We start from the raw sequence: 18680 nt of genomic DNA, 5'->3' as shown, positions 1-18680 counted from the left end.
GCCAGAAGGCACTGGTGGGCCTCCTGATCACTAGGGGCTGTGTGTTTCTTTGAGTGTTTGACATGGTGTTGGGAACAGAGGGTAGCGTACTCCCGGACAGTTGAGCTAGTGTAACGTCCATCTCCATGTCGACCTCTAGGTCGGAGCCGGAACTACCTTCAACGGAGAACACCTCCCCCCCGCAACCGGTAGGTCAGGGTGTTCCTCTTCATCTTCTTCGATCTCTTCATGTCTGAAGATGTAGAGAGTGTCCATGATGCTTCTCCGATGCATTTTGAACCGACGTACTTGATGGTCTTGAGTGTTATTTGGGAGCGGAAGGAGCGACAGGCTTCAGAATCCTCTTCTCTGTGCTACGGTGAAAAACACAGATTACAGACCTGATGTAAGTCGGTCTGAAGAGATTTTGCGTGGCAGTGATGGCAGTAATGGAAAGGCGTCTGGTCCATGACCGGCAGGGCATTCCCTGGAGTACCCGATGGAGATAGCGGGAGAAGGACACGAAGGGCGAAGCCTTCTATGGGCTGCGGTCAAAGAGCGTTGACTCAATGAGCAATACCTCGATATGCAGAAATGTGTAAGCATGATCAAAAAAATAGTCACGAGGGTGAGAGTGTAGCACTGTAGGAAGCTGTCTCTCTATATAGTGTACCAAAATGAAGTACACTGTGCAGAGTCCAGGCAACCTCTACTGTTTTACAGGAGCTATAATAATAATAATAATCCCAAATACTCTTTTGTGGTAGTGCAGGGGAGCAGATAGTGTTAAGCATTTATTGCACACACAGAACTAGTTAGCAAGACACACTCGATACAGAAATCAGAAACCGATTTATAAAAAATAAAAATGATTTTTATACGAATTTAGACACCAACATCATTGTAATCAGGTAAGTAATTTTCGAGTTATCACTTTTTTAAGTAAAATAAAATACACCTGTATTTGTAGCTTTGAAGCAGTAATGTTATCCCATGGTAGAAAACATACTGCAAATGGTTGCTTGTCAATGACTTACAGAACTGCTCTTCTGGACTTAAGGTAAGTATGGGGCAAGGTCCAAGGCAGCTCCCACAGGCCACTTCGGTCGACTTTGGGGCATATGGGTGCAGAGGTGCATTTCAGCCCAAAGGAGGGCTCAGCTCATCCACTGGCACAGAATATTCACTTGGACTTGGGCAGTGAGGCTCAGGTGCAGAGGTACCTTTTGGTGTCGTGCTGTGGCAGTCAGAGGATCACTCTCTGTATCTGCGATCTGATCAAGAGGGGAACACAGGGCAGCAGGGGGACTCTTGATGCTTACCTTGTGGATCCTGACTTTCCCCTTTGTGCTGTTGGAGTCTGGACTGGCCCACCAACAAGCCTTGGTTGCTGCAAGGGGTCCGGTACACCCAGTATAGGTGCAGGGAGATTCCGGGAGGGGTCAGCATCTCAAGACTTCTGTGAATTGGTGGGGCTGAGCTCCTGAGCTCCAAGCAATCGTCTTAGGGCTTGTTGCTCCTTCGGTGGGCCCTATGGTCAACAGGACACAGTACTGAATTTTGCAAACAGTGCGCACAGGTGCAGGGGAACAGCTCCTCTGCTTCAAAGGAGATGTTCCTGGCAAGATCAAGTTATGGGTCACTCCGCCCGGTCTGTGTAATTGTCGAGGTCAAGCAGAAAGCCAGGGTTTTGAGCCAAGTGGTGGTGAAATCCCTAGTTCTCGTGTCCTGGGCTCTTCTTTGTCTTTATTTTTTTCAAGCAGACAAATCTGATTTCCTGGTGTCCAGGGGCCACCTAAATACTCAATTTAGGAGTGTTAAGTGGAGTGAAGGGTAGTAGTCAATGGGTTGCTTTACCCTCGGGGTCACTACATCACCTAGATGACCACTTCCTGTGGCGAGTGGGAATCACCCTGCCCCAGAGTTCATAATTTCACCACAAACACAAGATGGTGAAATCCTTTCTTTCGTGTTTACTTCAGGCTACCCACCCTAGAGGCGTGTCCCGCCTGGAAGTGCAACAGGCCTCCTTACTATCTAAATACCTGCCTGTAATGGTGCCAAATGGGCCTCAGTGCAGGGGGTGGCATCCTCTAGGTCTGGGAGAAGCTAGGCTTGCATATTTAAATGTGGCAGAGGCCTTTGAAGCAGCCTCCGGCCTTGACATGCTAATTCACCAGCTTCCTGCTGGAGGAGGGGTGATAACACCTCCTGCCACAGCAGGCATTGTTCTCCCGAGTGTGGGCTCCCACCTGCAAGGGGGTCAGAAACCTGTACGTGGTTGCAGTCTGGAAGAGTCCAGTCAGCCAGCGCATTACTAGACTAGTAAGGTTTTAGGGGGCACTTCTAAGGTGCCCTCTAGGTATATGTCATAATATGTCTAGTACTGGCATCAGTACAGACTTATTAAGACACAGTGTTGGATACCAAACACCATGGGTTTCAGTGACGCTATTATGTAGCTGGGTAACTAGTTTTGTCCAATGCCCAGTATATACCTTAAGATGGCTTCCCTGTTCACTTGCAGTATCTAGTAATAGAACTAGACATCATAGGGGCATATCAGGCAGGTATGCCCTCACATACAATATAATGCACGCTGCCTCAGGGCTCCAAGGCCTGCTGTAGGGGTGAATTACATATATTAAACGCAGTGACTTTGGTATGGCACACATGGGTGTGCCATTTCATGTTTTCACTCATGGTTTGCACCCTGTCACACAGCCTGCAATGGCAATCTGTGTGGGTCCCTTAGGGTGGCATAAGATATGCTGTAGCCCTTAAAGACCTTCTATAGTACCCATGCCCTAGGTACCATGGGTACCATTTACTAGGGACTTACTGACAGGGGTTCTAAAGTCCTTGGCCAACTGTAAAACAATCAGACATCACAAGGTTTTAATGAAAGAGCACTGGCACGGAGGTCTGGCTAGCAGGCCCCCCAGTGCACTGTCAGAGTCGAAAACCAGCCTCTAGCAGCTAAAAAGGGGGCAAAGTGAGTGTGTGTGTGTTGCGTGTGTGTGTTGCGTGTGTGTGTTGCGAGTGTGTGTTGCGAGTGTGTGTTGTGCGTGTTGCGCGTGTGTGTGTGTGTTGCAACAAAAACCAAGTTTCCTACAAACACGAACCGAAAAGCAGGCATACAAGTTCGAACCCAATGGCGGAAAGAACATCTAAAATTGAAGTTGATGCTCATGCACATTATCACCGTGAGGCGGAGGTTTTCAAACTACAGGGTTAAGATACTTTGCTTGGAAATCACCAATGAACCACTAAGACCTGATACAGCTACCCATACACAGTGCAGCCACACCTGCTCAAAGTGCAAGCTCTTCCCCTTTCTCATCAACAAAGAGCAGCTGAATAGAAATCTCCATGAATAACCTCTCAACCATAATCCTGCTGACTTTAGTGTCCCAGAGAGGAGAGTATTTATGCCCAGGATCATAAGCATTCAAGAGTAACCGTGGGCGTTAACACTAAGTCGGTTCATAGCTTGACATTCAGCTTCCCACACATTGAATGAAACCAGCACTCACTATCCTGGGAGATCAGCCATCCTTATTATTTATTTCTGAGGTATAGAACTGATTGGGGATTGATGCTATTGCAAACTATTTAGTGTGTAAATAGGAGTTTGGAGTTTTTAATTCCCTCCACTTGCTGAAGAATTACTGGGCCGCTCCCCCTCACTACACGGAGATAGTGTATTTCCTATAGGGGCTAACTAGAGTGAAACAGTACTGTACCCACAGAGAATATCCCTCAACAACTACTTACAGCCAAGGACCTCCAAAAAGCCTGAGACTGTACAGAGGTTCTGAGAAAAATACAGCAATGTACAAATAAACATACACTGGCAAATAGAGGGCTAGAAGCATCATCAAATCTAAGCTTTTCATTAAACACAAACTAACACTGTGAAATGTGTTTTACTTGGCATCAATGTAGCAGTGCTGTCTTGTTTATGCTATGTGCCCAATTTATTTCTTAGACTTAGCAAACATTCTGTGCATAATCTCAGAAGCTGCGCCTTCACAAGGTGGTGGTAATTACAAGCTTCAACATGAATTTCTCAATGTGTGCAAACATCACCTACAAAGCAATCAGAGCTGCAACATCAGAAAACATTTGCAAACAAGCTTCCACATCAAATGTTGTTGCGGCTACAAGTCCAACATTACCTACAAGCATATGAGTTTTAGCAGCACATCAATGTCGTGGAAAACTAACTTCAGAAGCTTGTTTTTATTGAATCTCAGTCCCAGTGACTCTTGAGAACAACTCTGTTCTATTATAAGTGCTAAAGGACAGTGGTCTATTCTAATCTAGGGAGAAGCGGAAGCAATTTGTGTATGGCGCCACATCACAGCAAGATAGTTATATTAAACATTATTGTATTGCAAAATATCATCATGCCATATTCTCCCTATTAAATGCATGAGAACTGAGGTTCAGTACATAAGTATATACATAGTCAAGGTACCCCTCCAACCGCTTGTTGAGATTATCCTTACCTTTGATCCTGCCCAGTGCTAACTGCTTTTTAGCTATGTTCATACTGTACAAATAGCATACAGTTTTGAAAGTGTACTTTAATTGTACAAATTGTTATTTGAAAGAATGAAAGAAATATTAGATGTCCGTGCTACCTATCTTCCCTCTATTAAAAGTTGATATTAACAAATGTCCTTCAACCTAGAGGAGTGAGACAGTTACCAAATAAGCATAACTTTGATGAATCTTTGTCAGACAGTTAACACCTTAAGTAGCGTTGTTTAGGTATGAGGCTTTTTAAAGTGAGAAAGAATTGGGCCCGACTTCAATCTGAAACTAAAAAAAATGTAAAAAAGGAAAAAATGCAAGTCAGATTCTGGTCTTTTGTTTTATCAAGAAACCTACTCAGAGTGAAAAAAAGATCACATGAAGCGGACCCTTGGCCACAACCACCTTATTACTCATTTTTTAAGTCTGTAAGACTAGAAATATCAGAGTAACAAATGTGACACACAAGGACAGCCAGGAACTAAACGTTTTCAAAGTAACTTCTGGGTCATTTTTGGGTTTGCCAGAAAGGTGTTTGTGCCGTTCACTGCATACCATTTATCTTAAGAAGGGACTTGGGAATGCACTGGTAGGCAGGATTGCTTCCTATGTTGTTGGCACATTGACTTAGTAATGGACTTTACATCTTTCACATACTAATTTATTATGTTATTTTTCTTAATGGTGAACTGGTAGAAACAATGTGCATCTGTATAGAAAGCCTTTCCTTCAGGCACGTTATAGTTTTGTAATCCAAATCTATGCATGACTGCCTAATGGTAACATATTTTTCGAGCAGAGCTTTCCTCGATACAATGATTGATCACAAGAAAGCAATTGTCCACAAGTAAAATAAACAGTTGCAAATAGCAATGTGAGGTAAAATAATTAAAAACTAACTTTGGAAGTGGTTGAAAACAGTAACAGCATTCAACTCGTGTCATAATTCACACATGCATATTAGGGCCAGAAAAGTAAAATAAAAAGTGTGCAAGAGCAACTAAAATGTAGACTATACAAAGTTCACTTTTTAGAAGTACGCAGGATTAAACACATTAAATGTGCACTTACTGAAGAGCTGATATAGTTGGCTGGTTCCCAGGAGACGGGCATACTTGGTGGAGGAGGTGGTGGAGGTGGAGGAGGCGGAGGGGGTGGTGCTTGTACGCCCATACTCCAACTCGATTGGCAACCAGGATCAATAAATGCTGTGCTATGGACTTCAGAACATGGAAAACTATGGTGTGGGTAGTTCATGTTTTCTGAGAAATCAAAGTAAAAGGTATTGAATTTGTATATTACTAGATATTATTTCAATTTAAAACTTTTGCTAGACGACCAATTATTCTGCATGGGATTCCTGGTCAAAAGGCATACGCTTACATAGATTCAAATTATCATGTACTACACTTTTCCAAAGAAGTATTTTAATTATATTTTGTATAGGTGAATTACCTGTAAGGCAGAAATAAAGCAATGGGTAGATAAAAACATTTCTCATATGTATAAATACATAAGTGACTGCAGGTACAAAATACCAATATTGATTTGCTTCAAAGTTATTGAGAGATTGTGTGGTGTGTGTTTTAAATTGCTACTATATGTTCTGAGACTAAGAATTTTTTAGTAACTCTGAATCATCCCACCCAACAATGGGCAAAGGCTCTGTAAAATTCTTCATTGGTAGATTACAGGAGTTAACAATAAATCCCCCTGTGTCAACCATAACTCCCCCTGCCCCCAATATAGACGCAAAACAAAGCATGGAAAATCAATTTTCTTTGTAGGATGATTCACAACTGGAAATCAATGACGTAAATGCCTTATTTGTTCATGGCAAGTTCAAATTGTTCATGGGTCCATTGGTGGATCTGAGCGATCAAGGTGGGTGTCACTTCACACCAGTGGTGCAGGAATTATTGTCAAGAGCACAGGTGTATAAACCATGGTTTTAACCACAGAGGGTAACCACCAATGATATACCTTAAATACAGTTACAGACAGTGGCCTGTGACTCCACCAACAATTATCATAAAAGGGAAACGTCAAAATATCACTTTGCCTGGGGTCCCAAGGATTTCTGCACTGGACTAGAGTGCAATGGAGCTGCATATGAGTGGGCTGCAACAAACACACACCTCTTCACTCTCTAACATCAGCTGCTTACCTTATATAATTATATGAGTTCATTTGCATCTGCTGTGCATAAAAGGAGTCGCCATTACTAGAGGTGAAAGGTGCAAACTGTGTCTAGCATTGTGGCTACATTTATTTTTTTACTATTATGTGGAACACTGTAGATCATTGACAACTCTGGCACTACATGGAACTCTTACATGACTATCAATTGTATCAACATGTAAAAACCATATCAATCCATTAGAAAAATAGGTTTATTTCTCTTATAATGGTTGTAGCTCATGCTCAGCTTTCTGAAAACCCCTCTGGTATCGAATTTAGCAGATTCGGCAGGACCTAGTGCCAGAAAACATGATCGTGTTGTTCAGATCCCTTACCCTTGGGTAGAATGATTTGCTATACAGCCAACAGACCTTGACCCTCAAGGCATACTTCTTGGAAAGCAGCTTACTGCTGCAGAGGAGCCAACACTCTAAGGAGTTCTAGGCTTAAGTCTAGCTTGCATCTAGAGAAATCGCAATATAAAAAGTCACAAACGATTCAATGGTGTAGGTATTATGTTAAGTACATGGCTACAAACTACGGCCAAAGTAGCACATACAAAACAAATCGCAATAGGCTATGTGTTAAGGTTGCATTGTATGTGTAATTGTAAATTATTTTATATTCAGATCTAAGTTTTATTTTCTAATACTCAGCCGCTGTCTGCAAAAAATGTATTACAGAAAAAAACACTCATCAATGGGGTCAATTACTGAATAAGAGATCAACTGAGGTCCGCTTTTACAAAGGAACTTAAACAAAAAAGTCAGATTTAACTGTCAATACAAGAGCCATAGGTTTAGTGTGAACTCCAAAGAATTGGGTGATGGCAGAAGAGCAGTGTTTTGCTGCTGGACCTCGTTCCCTTCTGCTACTCTTTACCTCTGTTATGACATCCGGTACATTTTTTAGCCACTTAGTATTGTATTTATCAGCTGAGAAAGATGGAATGGCTGCAAGTGATGTACTTCACAGGGGAAGTGTTTACAAGCATCAGAGCTGTGTACCAATGGTACAAACGTCAAAATGTCACCAGGAAAACTATTAACATATTGTTCATCTGGTCAGTCGGGGGGACTGGTATTTTCAGTTGAAGTCTGAAACATCTTTATTAGGAACATCAACTTTAATTGTTGCCTCCCATTGTTCATACTAAATTGTTTGGCGCACTGCTCCCACAAGTCAATTTAAAGCCTCGAACTTAATTTTTAACCTATTTCAAATTTCTTCACATTTACAAAACGTTTTAAAATGTTTAATATTTGATTTTGCTTCTTTATTTATATACACGTTATAACCCTGTAAATATAATTTAATTTTTGAAGCAGTTGCAGACACCCTGAATAGGAGTTGCGGACCCTAGCAGGGATCCCCGAATCACAAGTTAAGAACAAGTTACTTACCTTTGGTAACGTTTTTTCTGGTACAGATTATCTATGTGCAGATTTCTCACCTTAGAATATTCTCCAGGCATCAGGCTGGATCCGGAAATTTTGAGCAGTACCATCTGTGCGCCGATAGGTGGTGCTGGCTGCGCCATGCCGGAAGTAACGTGCGTGTGCCATATATACCATATATGGGCGAAACCCAGCCTGCTGACATCAGTTTCTTTTGTGACTATTACGGCGTCAAAAATGTAGTGCCACATAAAAAACAATGTTGAGCCAGTGGGCACTGTCTAATGGGATCATTTACTGAAGAGCAGAGTTCACAAAACAGGAAAGAAGGGACGATCGGTGTAGAATCTGTGTTTAATAGGAGTCTCTACCAGAAAAAGCATTACCAAAGGTAGGTTACTTTTTTTTCTGATGAATGCCTCTTACCACAGATTTCTAACCTTGGAATAGATACCAAAGCAATACCTCACCGCAGGTGGGTTTGCGCGACGACTTAAACAAAAAGGTCCTGGAGGACTGAAGGAGACAAATACCCATCTCGATGAACCGGATTGTTCAGGCAGTAATGTTCTGTGAACTTTGCACCCTGACAGATATCCAGGACTGGCACTCCGTGTGATAACGCAGTAGCAGTGGCCTTTGCTCTGGGAGGATAAGTCTGCAAGAGCTTCTTAGCTAGTGTGTAGCAGATTTTGATGCAGAGTACAATCCACTGAGAGACGGTAGATTTCAGCACTGGCGTAGCTCTTTTCACTCCAGCAAACTCAAAAAGAACAATTTACTTACCTTGGGTAACGATGTATCTGTAAGACATATAGGTTAGCTATAGATTCCTTTCCTTAGAATTACAGACAGGCATCAGACTGGATCGGGAGAATTTTTTCCTCAGCAGTACCCCTGCACGTCGGTAGGTGGCATTGGTCGACTCCGCGTCCGTCGTCGTGGCTGCCAGGATGACGTCGCGGTGCCTACTTAGATGCCGCCCCTGCTCGCTGACGTCAGTTCTGACACTGCTTTCCACACCAGAATCACAGAGCCATGAAAGACACTGACCACTAGTGCACCACATCTAGTGCCCTGTAAGGCAGTCCCTATCCCTAGAAGTCAGTTTGCAGAGTGGGGATGGTGGGTGGGGCGGTAAGGAATATATAACTAACCAATGTCTTACAGATATATCGTTACCGAAGATAAGTAACTTGCTCAACTGAAATAAATAGATTAATTACCTTAGAAAAGATACCCCAGCCATACCATCCCCAGAGGAGGTTCTGCGAACCATGTTCACACTAGAAAGTCCTGGAGGACAGAACGGGCAAAGTCCCTCCTGACTTGGCTGTCCAGGCAGTCACGTCTGGTGAATGTGTGCATAGATGCTCACGCTGCTGCATGACAGATGTCAAGAAATGGGACTACACGTGCCAATGCTGTAGTTGCTGCTGTAGCCCTAGTGGAATGAGCATGCAGCCCCACTGGAGGTTCCTTTTTCGCTAAAGCTTAACAGATTTTAATAAAAAGAACAACCCTTCGTGAGGTGGTACGCTTTTTGTACAGCCCGACCTTTATTGGCACCCACATAGCCAACGAGGAGTTGATCATACACCCGGAAATCTTTGGAGCAGTTAAGATAGAAGGACAGCGCACGTTTAGGGTCCAGACGGTGGAGTCTCTCCTCCTCCTTGGAAGGGTGCTGAGGCGGGAAAAAGGTGGGCAAAGTGATCGTTTGTCCTATGTGAAAAGGTGTAACCACTTTAGGAAGGAACAAGGGTCTTGTCCTAAGCACCACTTTGTCCGGATGCACTGAGAAGAAAGCGCCTGAAGCTCACTCATCCTGCGAGCAGAGGTGATGGCAACAAGAAAAACAGTTTTCAGGGTTAAGGAGCCTGAGAGGACAGTTATGAAGAGGCTCGAAGGGAGCACACACAAAATAAGTTAAAACAAGATTCAAGTCCCACAGCAGCATTATGAAAGGAGACAGAGGAAAGAGATGAATAATGCCCTTAAATAATCTGTTTACAATAGGGGACGTGAATAAAGAGGGCTGATCTTGTAGCTGAAGGAAAGCAGAAATAGCAGCAAGAGTGCCTTTTAGAGTGCCCAGAGCAGAGCCTTGCTGAGCCAAAGAAAGAATGAACAAAAAATCCTCAGAAAGAGGGGCAGAGAGGGAAACCACAGCCTTTTCTGTGCACCATGCCACAAACGTATTCTATCAACAGGCCTATACTGTTTTCGTAGAGGGACACCTAGCTGCCAAGATGACGTTACAGACTTTGGGTGGAAGGTCTAAGGCTGTCAACGGTAGCCGCTCAATCTCCATGCAGTGAGGTGGGGGCTGGACAGGTTCGGGTAGAGGACCGTCCCCTGCTGCTGCGACAGAAGTTCCTTCCGAAGGGGCAGTCTGCCATGCTCAGGAGCTCGGGGTACCAGACTCTTCGTGCCCAGTCCGGGGCCCCAACAATGATTTGGACCTGGTCGCGCTTGATTTTCAGTACATGCTTGATTTTCAGTACACAGGGCATAAATGGTACAGGCGGAAAGGAGTATAGGAGGCCCTAACTCCACTCGCGGCTGAAGGAGTGCCGCCTTGGAAACTCCAGCGCGCAAAACTGCTGCCATTGCACAGCCTCCTGGCGAACAGATCTAACCAAGGGTCTTCCCACCGCTGAAAGAGACCTTGCACCACCTCTGAGTGAAGACGCCATTCGTGATCTCCCAGGCACCGAAGGCTAAGTTCGTCCACCCTGGCGGTCAGAGAATCTGCCAGGTGTTGAACCACCAGGGTCATGCCCTCATGTTCCAGCCATGTCCAAAGGCGAAGAGTTTCTTGACATAGGGTCCACGACCCCACCCCGCCTTGTTTGTGGCAGTACCACATGGCAGTGGTGTTGTCTGTTAACTACATTACCGTTCCCTTGAGGGAGGGAAGGAATGCCTGCAGTACCAGGCGGATCACCGGAAGCTTCAACAGGTTGATGTGGAGCCTGGAATTTGCCGGAGACCAGACTCCTCTGATCTCCGCCTCTCCCAAATGGCAGCCCTATCCCAGGAGTGATGCATCGGTCACCACCGCAAGTTCTGGTTGAAGAGAGAGAGATCTGCCTTTGACCCAATCCTGGTCCGTTAACCACCACAGCAGTTGTAGTGCAGTTCCCTCCGAGATCTGTCCGTAGTCGGAAAGATTCCCCTGATGCTGGGCCTACTGTAACTTCAGGTCCCACTGCAGAGCCCGCATATGCCACCTGGCAGGATCCACCAGCAGTAGGTCATGAGGCCCAGCACTCTCAAGGTCATTCTCACCGAAATCTGTGATAGAGGCAGAAACATCGGTATCATAGCCCGAATATCCCGGACTCGCAGCTCGGGAGGATAGGCCTGAAACTGCACTGTGCCCAGAACAGCTCAGATAAAAGGGAGAGTCTAAGAGGGATTCCGGTGCGACTTCAGCACGTTTATAGTGAACTCCATCGAGTGCAGGAGATCCGCCATAGTCTGGAGGTGGGACCGCCTGGGGCAAGCCCACCTTCAACAGCCAGTCGTCGAGATAGAGGAAGACTGGAACCCCAGATCTGTGCACCACCATCACTTTTGTGAACACCCAAGGGGCACTGGTAAGGCCGAAGGGAAGCAAGGTGAACTGAAAATGCTCGTGGCTTACAGTGAACTGTAGGTAGCGTCTGTGGGTTGGCAGGACGGGAAGTCCAACGCCACCATCCAGTCTCCAGGGTCGAGGGCAGATAGGACCGGAGCCAGCGTGAGTATTTTGAACTTCTCCTTCCTGAGGAAGCGGTTGAGGGCCCTGAGGTCTAGAATAGGACGCAGGCTTTTGTCCTTCTTGGCCTCCAGAAGGAAGCGGGAATAGTAACCACAACCTACTTCTGGCGCAGGGTCCCTTTCGATAGCTCATTTGGCCAAGAGAGCTGAGACTTCCTGGCGGCGAAATGCCAAATGATCCTCCGACATGTGATTGAAAGACGATGGAATGGAGGGAGGATCAGTTTCAAAGGGGAGGGACTATTTGCAAAACCCACCTGTCCGACTTGATGGATTACCAGTGGAGGAGGTGATGGCGAATCCTGACACCCACTGGCTGTTGATGGCCCTGAAGGGTCAGACTAGAAGGGGTTGGAGGATGCTGCGGGGTGGGTGGACTGGCCTGCCCGCTGGCTCCCAGACCTGCGAGGTAGCTGGGTCCCAAGCCCGCAGCCAAGCAGAGGCTGGGCAGCTTGCATGGACCGGTGGCCGGACTGGGCCGGCCGTGGTGGGGTGCCCCTTCCATAGCCACGAAAGGGGAGAAAAGCAGACCGGGTGGACAGGAAGCAAGGCCCAATGATCTGGCCGTAGCCCAAGAATTCTTAAATTCTTAGTTAAGCTCATACTGAGTTTTAGTGGCTTGGATGGTCCTGGAACTTGTCTCTACCTGTTTGAAATGACAGGGTAATACTGCGGGTGTAGGATACATTAGTGTTTGGAACCCTGAATTCAACTCCATCTCTTGGGTACCACCACATTTCCAAATGAGTAGAAAAAAGGTGTCACTTCTAAAATGAGGCCTGCCTGCCATAAAGTTTCACCCCAACAATACAGAGCCCAAAACCCACCACCCATACATTTCGGACCCTACCCATCAACAGCCTCAGGTGCTCCTATGGTGTTGTTGTCTTGGTGACCAGTTTAGTGACTGTCAAGGCAACTTTAGTTAAGAGACAAATTAAGGGCCCTCCTAGTTACATTTGTTTCCACTGACTGAAGGAAACTTTGGGGCAGCTCCCACGATTACCTTTATCAGAAGGGCAAGTCTAGGGATCTGCAACAGTTGGTCAATTTTTCCCAGTCGCAAGACACCTACGTAAATTAGACAAACAGCCCTCACTCGTGACAATCATCCGGACTAGAAACTGTTCAGCTTAGGGTAGGCTTGACCCAACATTCAATCATACATCTAGAACAAAGATTTAAACTGTTGCAGATTCATTGAAAACTCCCTGAGCCAGCATAAACAGATTTCTCAGTGGGGATGTGAAGTCACACTGCCTTCTGATCCCTTTGGGATAGAAGACATGGGGATTCAGGTACAAAAAGGGTAGGGCCTACCTTTCTTGACTGACATGCCTGTGAAGGTGATGGAACAGAAACCTCAGACCAGATGCTCTTTCTTGCTTGCTCCTGGCAGGTAGGTTAAGGCAACCTCATGGCTTGGCTAGTCCATGTGCTTCTCTGGGTCTTGTGCATGTCTTCCCTTATATGAAGTCACTCCCTGCTGGTACTTCAGTTCCACAGCAGGCAACTACGCAAATCTAAAGGATTTTTTCAGACTTAAGCTCAGACTGGAGCGAGGTTAGCAATTCGAGGGGAGATTCTTCCCTGGTACATCGTCTTCCTTCCATAAATTGGGTTTGCAGCTGGCCTCATTGTCAAGACAAACTATGAACCAAATACTCTGTGGTGACCTAGGAGAAACCAGATATGCATTGACTGATGCCTGTTCGAAGGAGGCCACAGCACAGAAAATGGTGGATGGGTGTTATTTATCCAGGCCAATAAAACTTACACCGAAACTAAATGAATCAGCTGGAACCCATCAGATGCATTAGGTGCTGTTGAATGTAAAAGGAAGGGTTGATGTTAGGTTGGGATGTCCGAGGTGGACACCACCACCTCAACACAAAGGGAACCATCATTTTGTGTAGCACACACATTGGTCTAATTGGACGCTAGGAATCACCAGTTGTCCTTGGTGCCACTTCATCCTAATACACAATGCCCACCCTACACATGTCCTGGACATTTTAAAGTCCTTTACTGAGGAACTTTGGTAGATAGTGTCCCAATAAAGATCCAGGTCGAAAGGCCATTGCACCTTAACAAGAATCAAGCTGCAACAACTTTCAGCCATTGCACAGCCTGTGTTATGACAGTGTTATACAATCGCACTCAGAATGACGGTGGGAGTTGAACATCTCCTTGGCATCAAAGTACAGCTCTGAACTCGAACAAAAACACAACAGAGCACTTCCAAGTGCTTACATCACTGTCAGGCGTATTGGAGGAAAAGCATAGGGCTGTCCAGCACAAGGGCAGGGCATCACAGCTTCCCAAAAACAAGAGGAGGAATTTTCACTGAACAGGCAGGGGTTAAGTAAAGTGGCCTCTTGGAAGCTTACAATCAGTAACTATGCTGTAGTTCTTATTCTAGAATTGAAAAAAGTTACAGACCTCTGGGAGTTTAGGTTGCTAAACTTGTACTTGCCATCACTCATGGCCTTACACCAGAGATCACTGAACAGGCAGTGAAATTAAAGCTGTCTCCTTGGAAGTTGAAACCACTTTGGTCAAGACACCATTGGCGACTTCGTATTAAACTGGAGCATGTTGATTGACTGCTGGTGAGCTTTCACTTTTACGGTCACGTGGTTGAATCACTAGTGGACATTGGATATTTCAAATTTTCTTCTCATCTTGGTCTCAGAAGCAGTTTTCAATCTAATAGAACTCATTGCTGGAACTGATGATTTTGCCAGAACTAGTTTGATGACTACAGATATTTCAATAGATGAATGATCTGTAGGAAGAAGTGACGATTAGCAATACCACTTCCATTTAATTATGATTTATTTGATCTTTTCTTGTGCTCGCATAGGTGGTTTCAACCTCTGTTCTGAAGCAGGCAGCTTCCTTGAGGAACCATATAGTAATGAAGTATTACAGAACTTTGTAATGAATTCTAAGAACTGGCTTTTCATTCTAGTACACCAATAAAACAATTGGGAGCATAGTACGTTATTTGCCAGGTTAAGTTTGCACCTTTGCAGATGGCTACCAAAGTTAAACTCTTGTACCAAAAACAAGACAGACAATGTCCAGCGTAAACAAAATATTCAAAGCTTGGAGTATCATATGATCAGGTAGATAAACTCCTTACTGAACAGGACAGGTGGTGCTTTGATTCCCTGTGCCAGAAGCTGTTAATGACCTAGATTAATGAACTCCATTGGAAGTCCTTGTATATCCCAGTATTCAAAGGTAAAACATTTTTGATGGCTAGATTAAGTGAAGCTCTCCCTCATTCACGGGTTCAGATTCTGTAGACAGTGCAAAATTCTGAGGGGAGAGATGCATGCCAAAAAAGGATTAGACGCCGCCATCACTGGAAGCAGCAATATTTAAAGCCAGGAGTGATGTGGATGTAAGGGTAATGTATGGAAATGCACTTTACCAGGCTTGAGCTACTACCAAAATAGATCTACACCAGATCCAGACAGCTTTGCACAGCAGAAAAACTAAGTAGAGGGGTGAATAGACGAGCTAGCTGAATGCACATCCGGTCCTTAAATTAGTGTCACTGTCCTTGCTTCAATTACTTTTGCAATTTTTCCCAGATTCAATTATGCTGTGACAGGTAGGGAATACACTTAACAGTACTTTTTTTGAGACCATACAAGTTATACCTGCTTCCTCATGTAAATATCTTTGCGGTGTCATAACCGACCGCGTTCATGTTTTTGATCACTAAAATTACGTTCTCTGATTCTTACAATGACTGTCAAGATACTACCAAGCATTTGCTGTGTGGCTTTGAGATCTGTACTAAATGTTATAACTTAATACTATAAATAAAAAATGTCATGGGTTACCTTCTTGAAAAGAGCCATAGTCGTTTGTTTCTAAGTGGCCATAAATGTTAGAAAATTGTCCCTCGCATGGTGAGTTCCAATCCATGAAGCTGAAAAAAGTGGCAAGATATTAAAACAAAAATACATTCGGTAAATCATGATGCCAGAATAGTCTAAAGACCCCCACCCCAACTATGAAAAAAAGAACACAAAATAAGAACAATTTAACAAAATAGGCATTGTTCATACTTTACAAACGTAGTTTATATTTAACAATAATTCAAGTAGCAAATCTTGAGGACAAGAATTCATTTCAAGGCTTTCCTTAGGAATCTCATAACCTCACTTGGCAGCCTTATTGGCTCTGGCAGAACACATCTGGGTGAAGAATGGATACTCTATCTTCTCCTCACCATCAGCAACACTACTTCTTCCAACAGGGCATGTTGTGCAGTGGAAATGTATCAGTCTTCTGTGAGCTCTTTTTTATAAGCAGAGTAATAAAAACTTTCTTCTAAGGAGAAACATGTTGAGAAATCGGTCTCCATGATCCACATTTGTACCCATGCAAATATCTTTCAGCCAGTAAGGAATGTCATGGAATATGCCTCAAATTTGATTAATGAAGCAACTTCGTAAAGATTCTGAACTGCACTTCCAGCTGGTAGGTTGTTGTCTATGTCCATTGCACAGTCTATTATTTCAGATGAAATTCGCTCGCCTTCCTGTAAGATCTTCCTGGCATCTAATTGGTCTTCAGGCACTAAACCAACGAGGGTGCCAAAGGCCGACTACATCTGCCTATCATAGTGACCAAGAAATGAAAGGGAATTGGCTGCACAAACTGTGCTGGAAGATATGCTGGAAAACCTCTGGCCTATGTTGTCCAAGCGCCTGCCATCCTTGTCTGGTGAAGCGGAGATGGGAGGGGAGATTCTTAGAGTGTGGCTGTGCTGGTTGAAAAATAACCGAATTTGGTTTGGGATGTCCTGCGAGGCAAGCAGGGGATTCTTTGGGCACCTTGTATTTCTTGTCAATGCATGACAGAACTGCTGCCACCATTGCCAGGTTCCTAATGATTTTTATCCCCTCTTGGCATACACAATCTACAATTGGGACTGAAATTGGTAGGTGAAACCTTGTCGCAGCACTGTCCAGTAAATTATGAAACCCCAATGTTCTGGAGGAGAGTCCACAGGCTGTGGTGATAGAGTGGGGATCAGGTAATCGTCCCATTCATCTTGGGGAGGCTGTGGCTCTGGAATTTTGCTTTCTTTTCGGTCATCATCTGATGAAAAAGGGTCTTCTCATGTGGGCATTGCTATGTTGAAAGCAGGAGTCATCATGGGTGTTATAGGTGGATGGATAGGCCTTGGTGTTGTAGGAGATGTAAGCGGAGCTGGAGACACTGGCTGTTCCTGTGGATGTTCTGGAAAAATCTTTTGATAGTCTTGCTGCATGGCCTGTAAATTTTGAAAAAGCAACATAGGTACTTGAATGTCACCCTTTCTGGAATGCTGTTCAGTACAGTACTGATAAAGTTGCACGTAATGCCTCTGTTTTGCATGTGGATTATAGTAATGTCCATAATACTGTTCTTCCTCTTCGTCATCGTCCTGGTATTTAACTTGGAGCTCTGATGGGAAGTGAGCTGCTTCAAAACTCATCGTCTGAGTCATCCAGGTCCAGCAGATGACTTGAGGAAGAGGAGTGACCTGGTTGGGGGAAGTTAGTTAAGGCCGCAAGGTAGTTATTGCAACTTTTGTTGTCATCATTTTCCTCAATTGAATTGGTGCATCGGAGGTGGATGGTGTCGACGGTAATAACTGTAACTGTTGTTGACGATAATGCTGTCAACAGTGATGGTGCTGTCGAGTAGGTTCTAAGAGGAGTGTTGTGCCTCGTCGTCGACGGTTCTGAGGAGGATATGTGCGGGCAGTCCTTAGCCCTGTTAGATGGTGTGCTGGGCTCAGATAAGGCAGCCTCTGAGGAGATTTGATTCTTTTTTTCCTTTTTCGAAGCTTCCTTGGCCTGGTGGGAAGTTGTCAGGGCCTTTCTGCATTCCTCGGAGTTCGCTTGGTCATGGGACCTTGCTCTTTTGTGAGACCTAGCAGAGGTATCACTGTCCTCCCCAGAAGACATAGATTTTTGTGTCTTGGCTTTCTGAAGCCCCAGAAGAAGCTTCCCCCCTGTCCTTCAAGGATGCTGCTTACCTGCTGGTCAGGAGTTTGAGACACTCCTCGCAGGCTCCTGCACAGGCTCCCGCCTGCACCTCATCCCTGGTGGTCTAGTGGCAGAGTATCACTGCTCTGCTGCTATGGCTGCCCCTCGGTCTCTCTTGTCTGCTTTTGTCTTTATTGCTGCTCTTTTCTTGATTATGCTTCTGCCTTTATTCTGTTTTTCCTCGTAGAAGATTCTGGATATTCGGTTAAGTTAAGTTGTTTTTTCAGAAGCAAAGATCTACGCTACAATGAAATTTTTTCCCTATCAACACATATTGGCCCTCTATCTCGGTGTGTCTGGGTTATGCATGGAATAGTCTTCAACAGCTACATTTTGGAAATTATGAAGTAACTTGTGTATATCATTTTTCCTACTTAGTTTTTTTTGGGATTTAATTTGGGATAGTTTCCTGTAGAAGTGCTATGTCTATGTGTTATGGAGTTTGGAATAAGATGTTTTCTTTTCTTGCAAGATGCATTTTAACAAAACACAGGGACAGCATAAAAGAAATCTAAAAACAGCCTACAGGAGAGAATCTTTTCTGTCTGATTTGCTGACCTTGAGTGCTTTAGGAAATTATCGGAAAATCTGTCAAAATTACCACATGCCAAAAATGTATGGATTTTATACCCGGACATGGAAAAATATATAAATATGTTCAGCCAGCCACACAAAAGGTTATAAATAACATTGGAAAAATAGGAGCTCGAACATTTTGTAAATGAATTCTCCTCTGCTGTTTACATCCTGG

At 44.4% G+C, this 18680-nt stretch overlaps 1 protein-coding gene across 1 annotated transcript in view; it reads right to left on the bottom strand.

Annotated features, from left to right (window-relative positions):
- TMEM131L (transmembrane 131 like) overlaps positions 1-18680 on the bottom strand; it is a 673742-nt gene that overhangs the window by 25138 nt on the left and 629924 nt on the right. Inside the window, exons 33-34 of the mRNA XM_078676947.1 lie at positions 15728-15816; positions 5593-5783 (exon numbers count right to left, since the gene is read on the bottom strand). Of these exons, the coding sequence (XP_078533073.1) occupies positions 5593-5783; positions 15728-15816 (280 nt within the window). The remainder of the gene's footprint in view (positions 1-5592; positions 5784-15727; positions 15817-18680) is intronic.

The sequence above is a fragment of the Lissotriton helveticus genome, chromosome 2_1 (genome assembly GCF_964261635.1).
Source record: "Lissotriton helveticus chromosome 2_1, aLisHel1.1, whole genome shotgun sequence".
Classification (NCBI taxonomy): Eukaryota; Metazoa; Chordata; class Amphibia; order Caudata; family Salamandridae; genus Lissotriton; species Lissotriton helveticus.
Note: the sequence above shows the minus strand (reverse complement) of the source record. Positions and strands in the feature narration are given on the sequence as shown.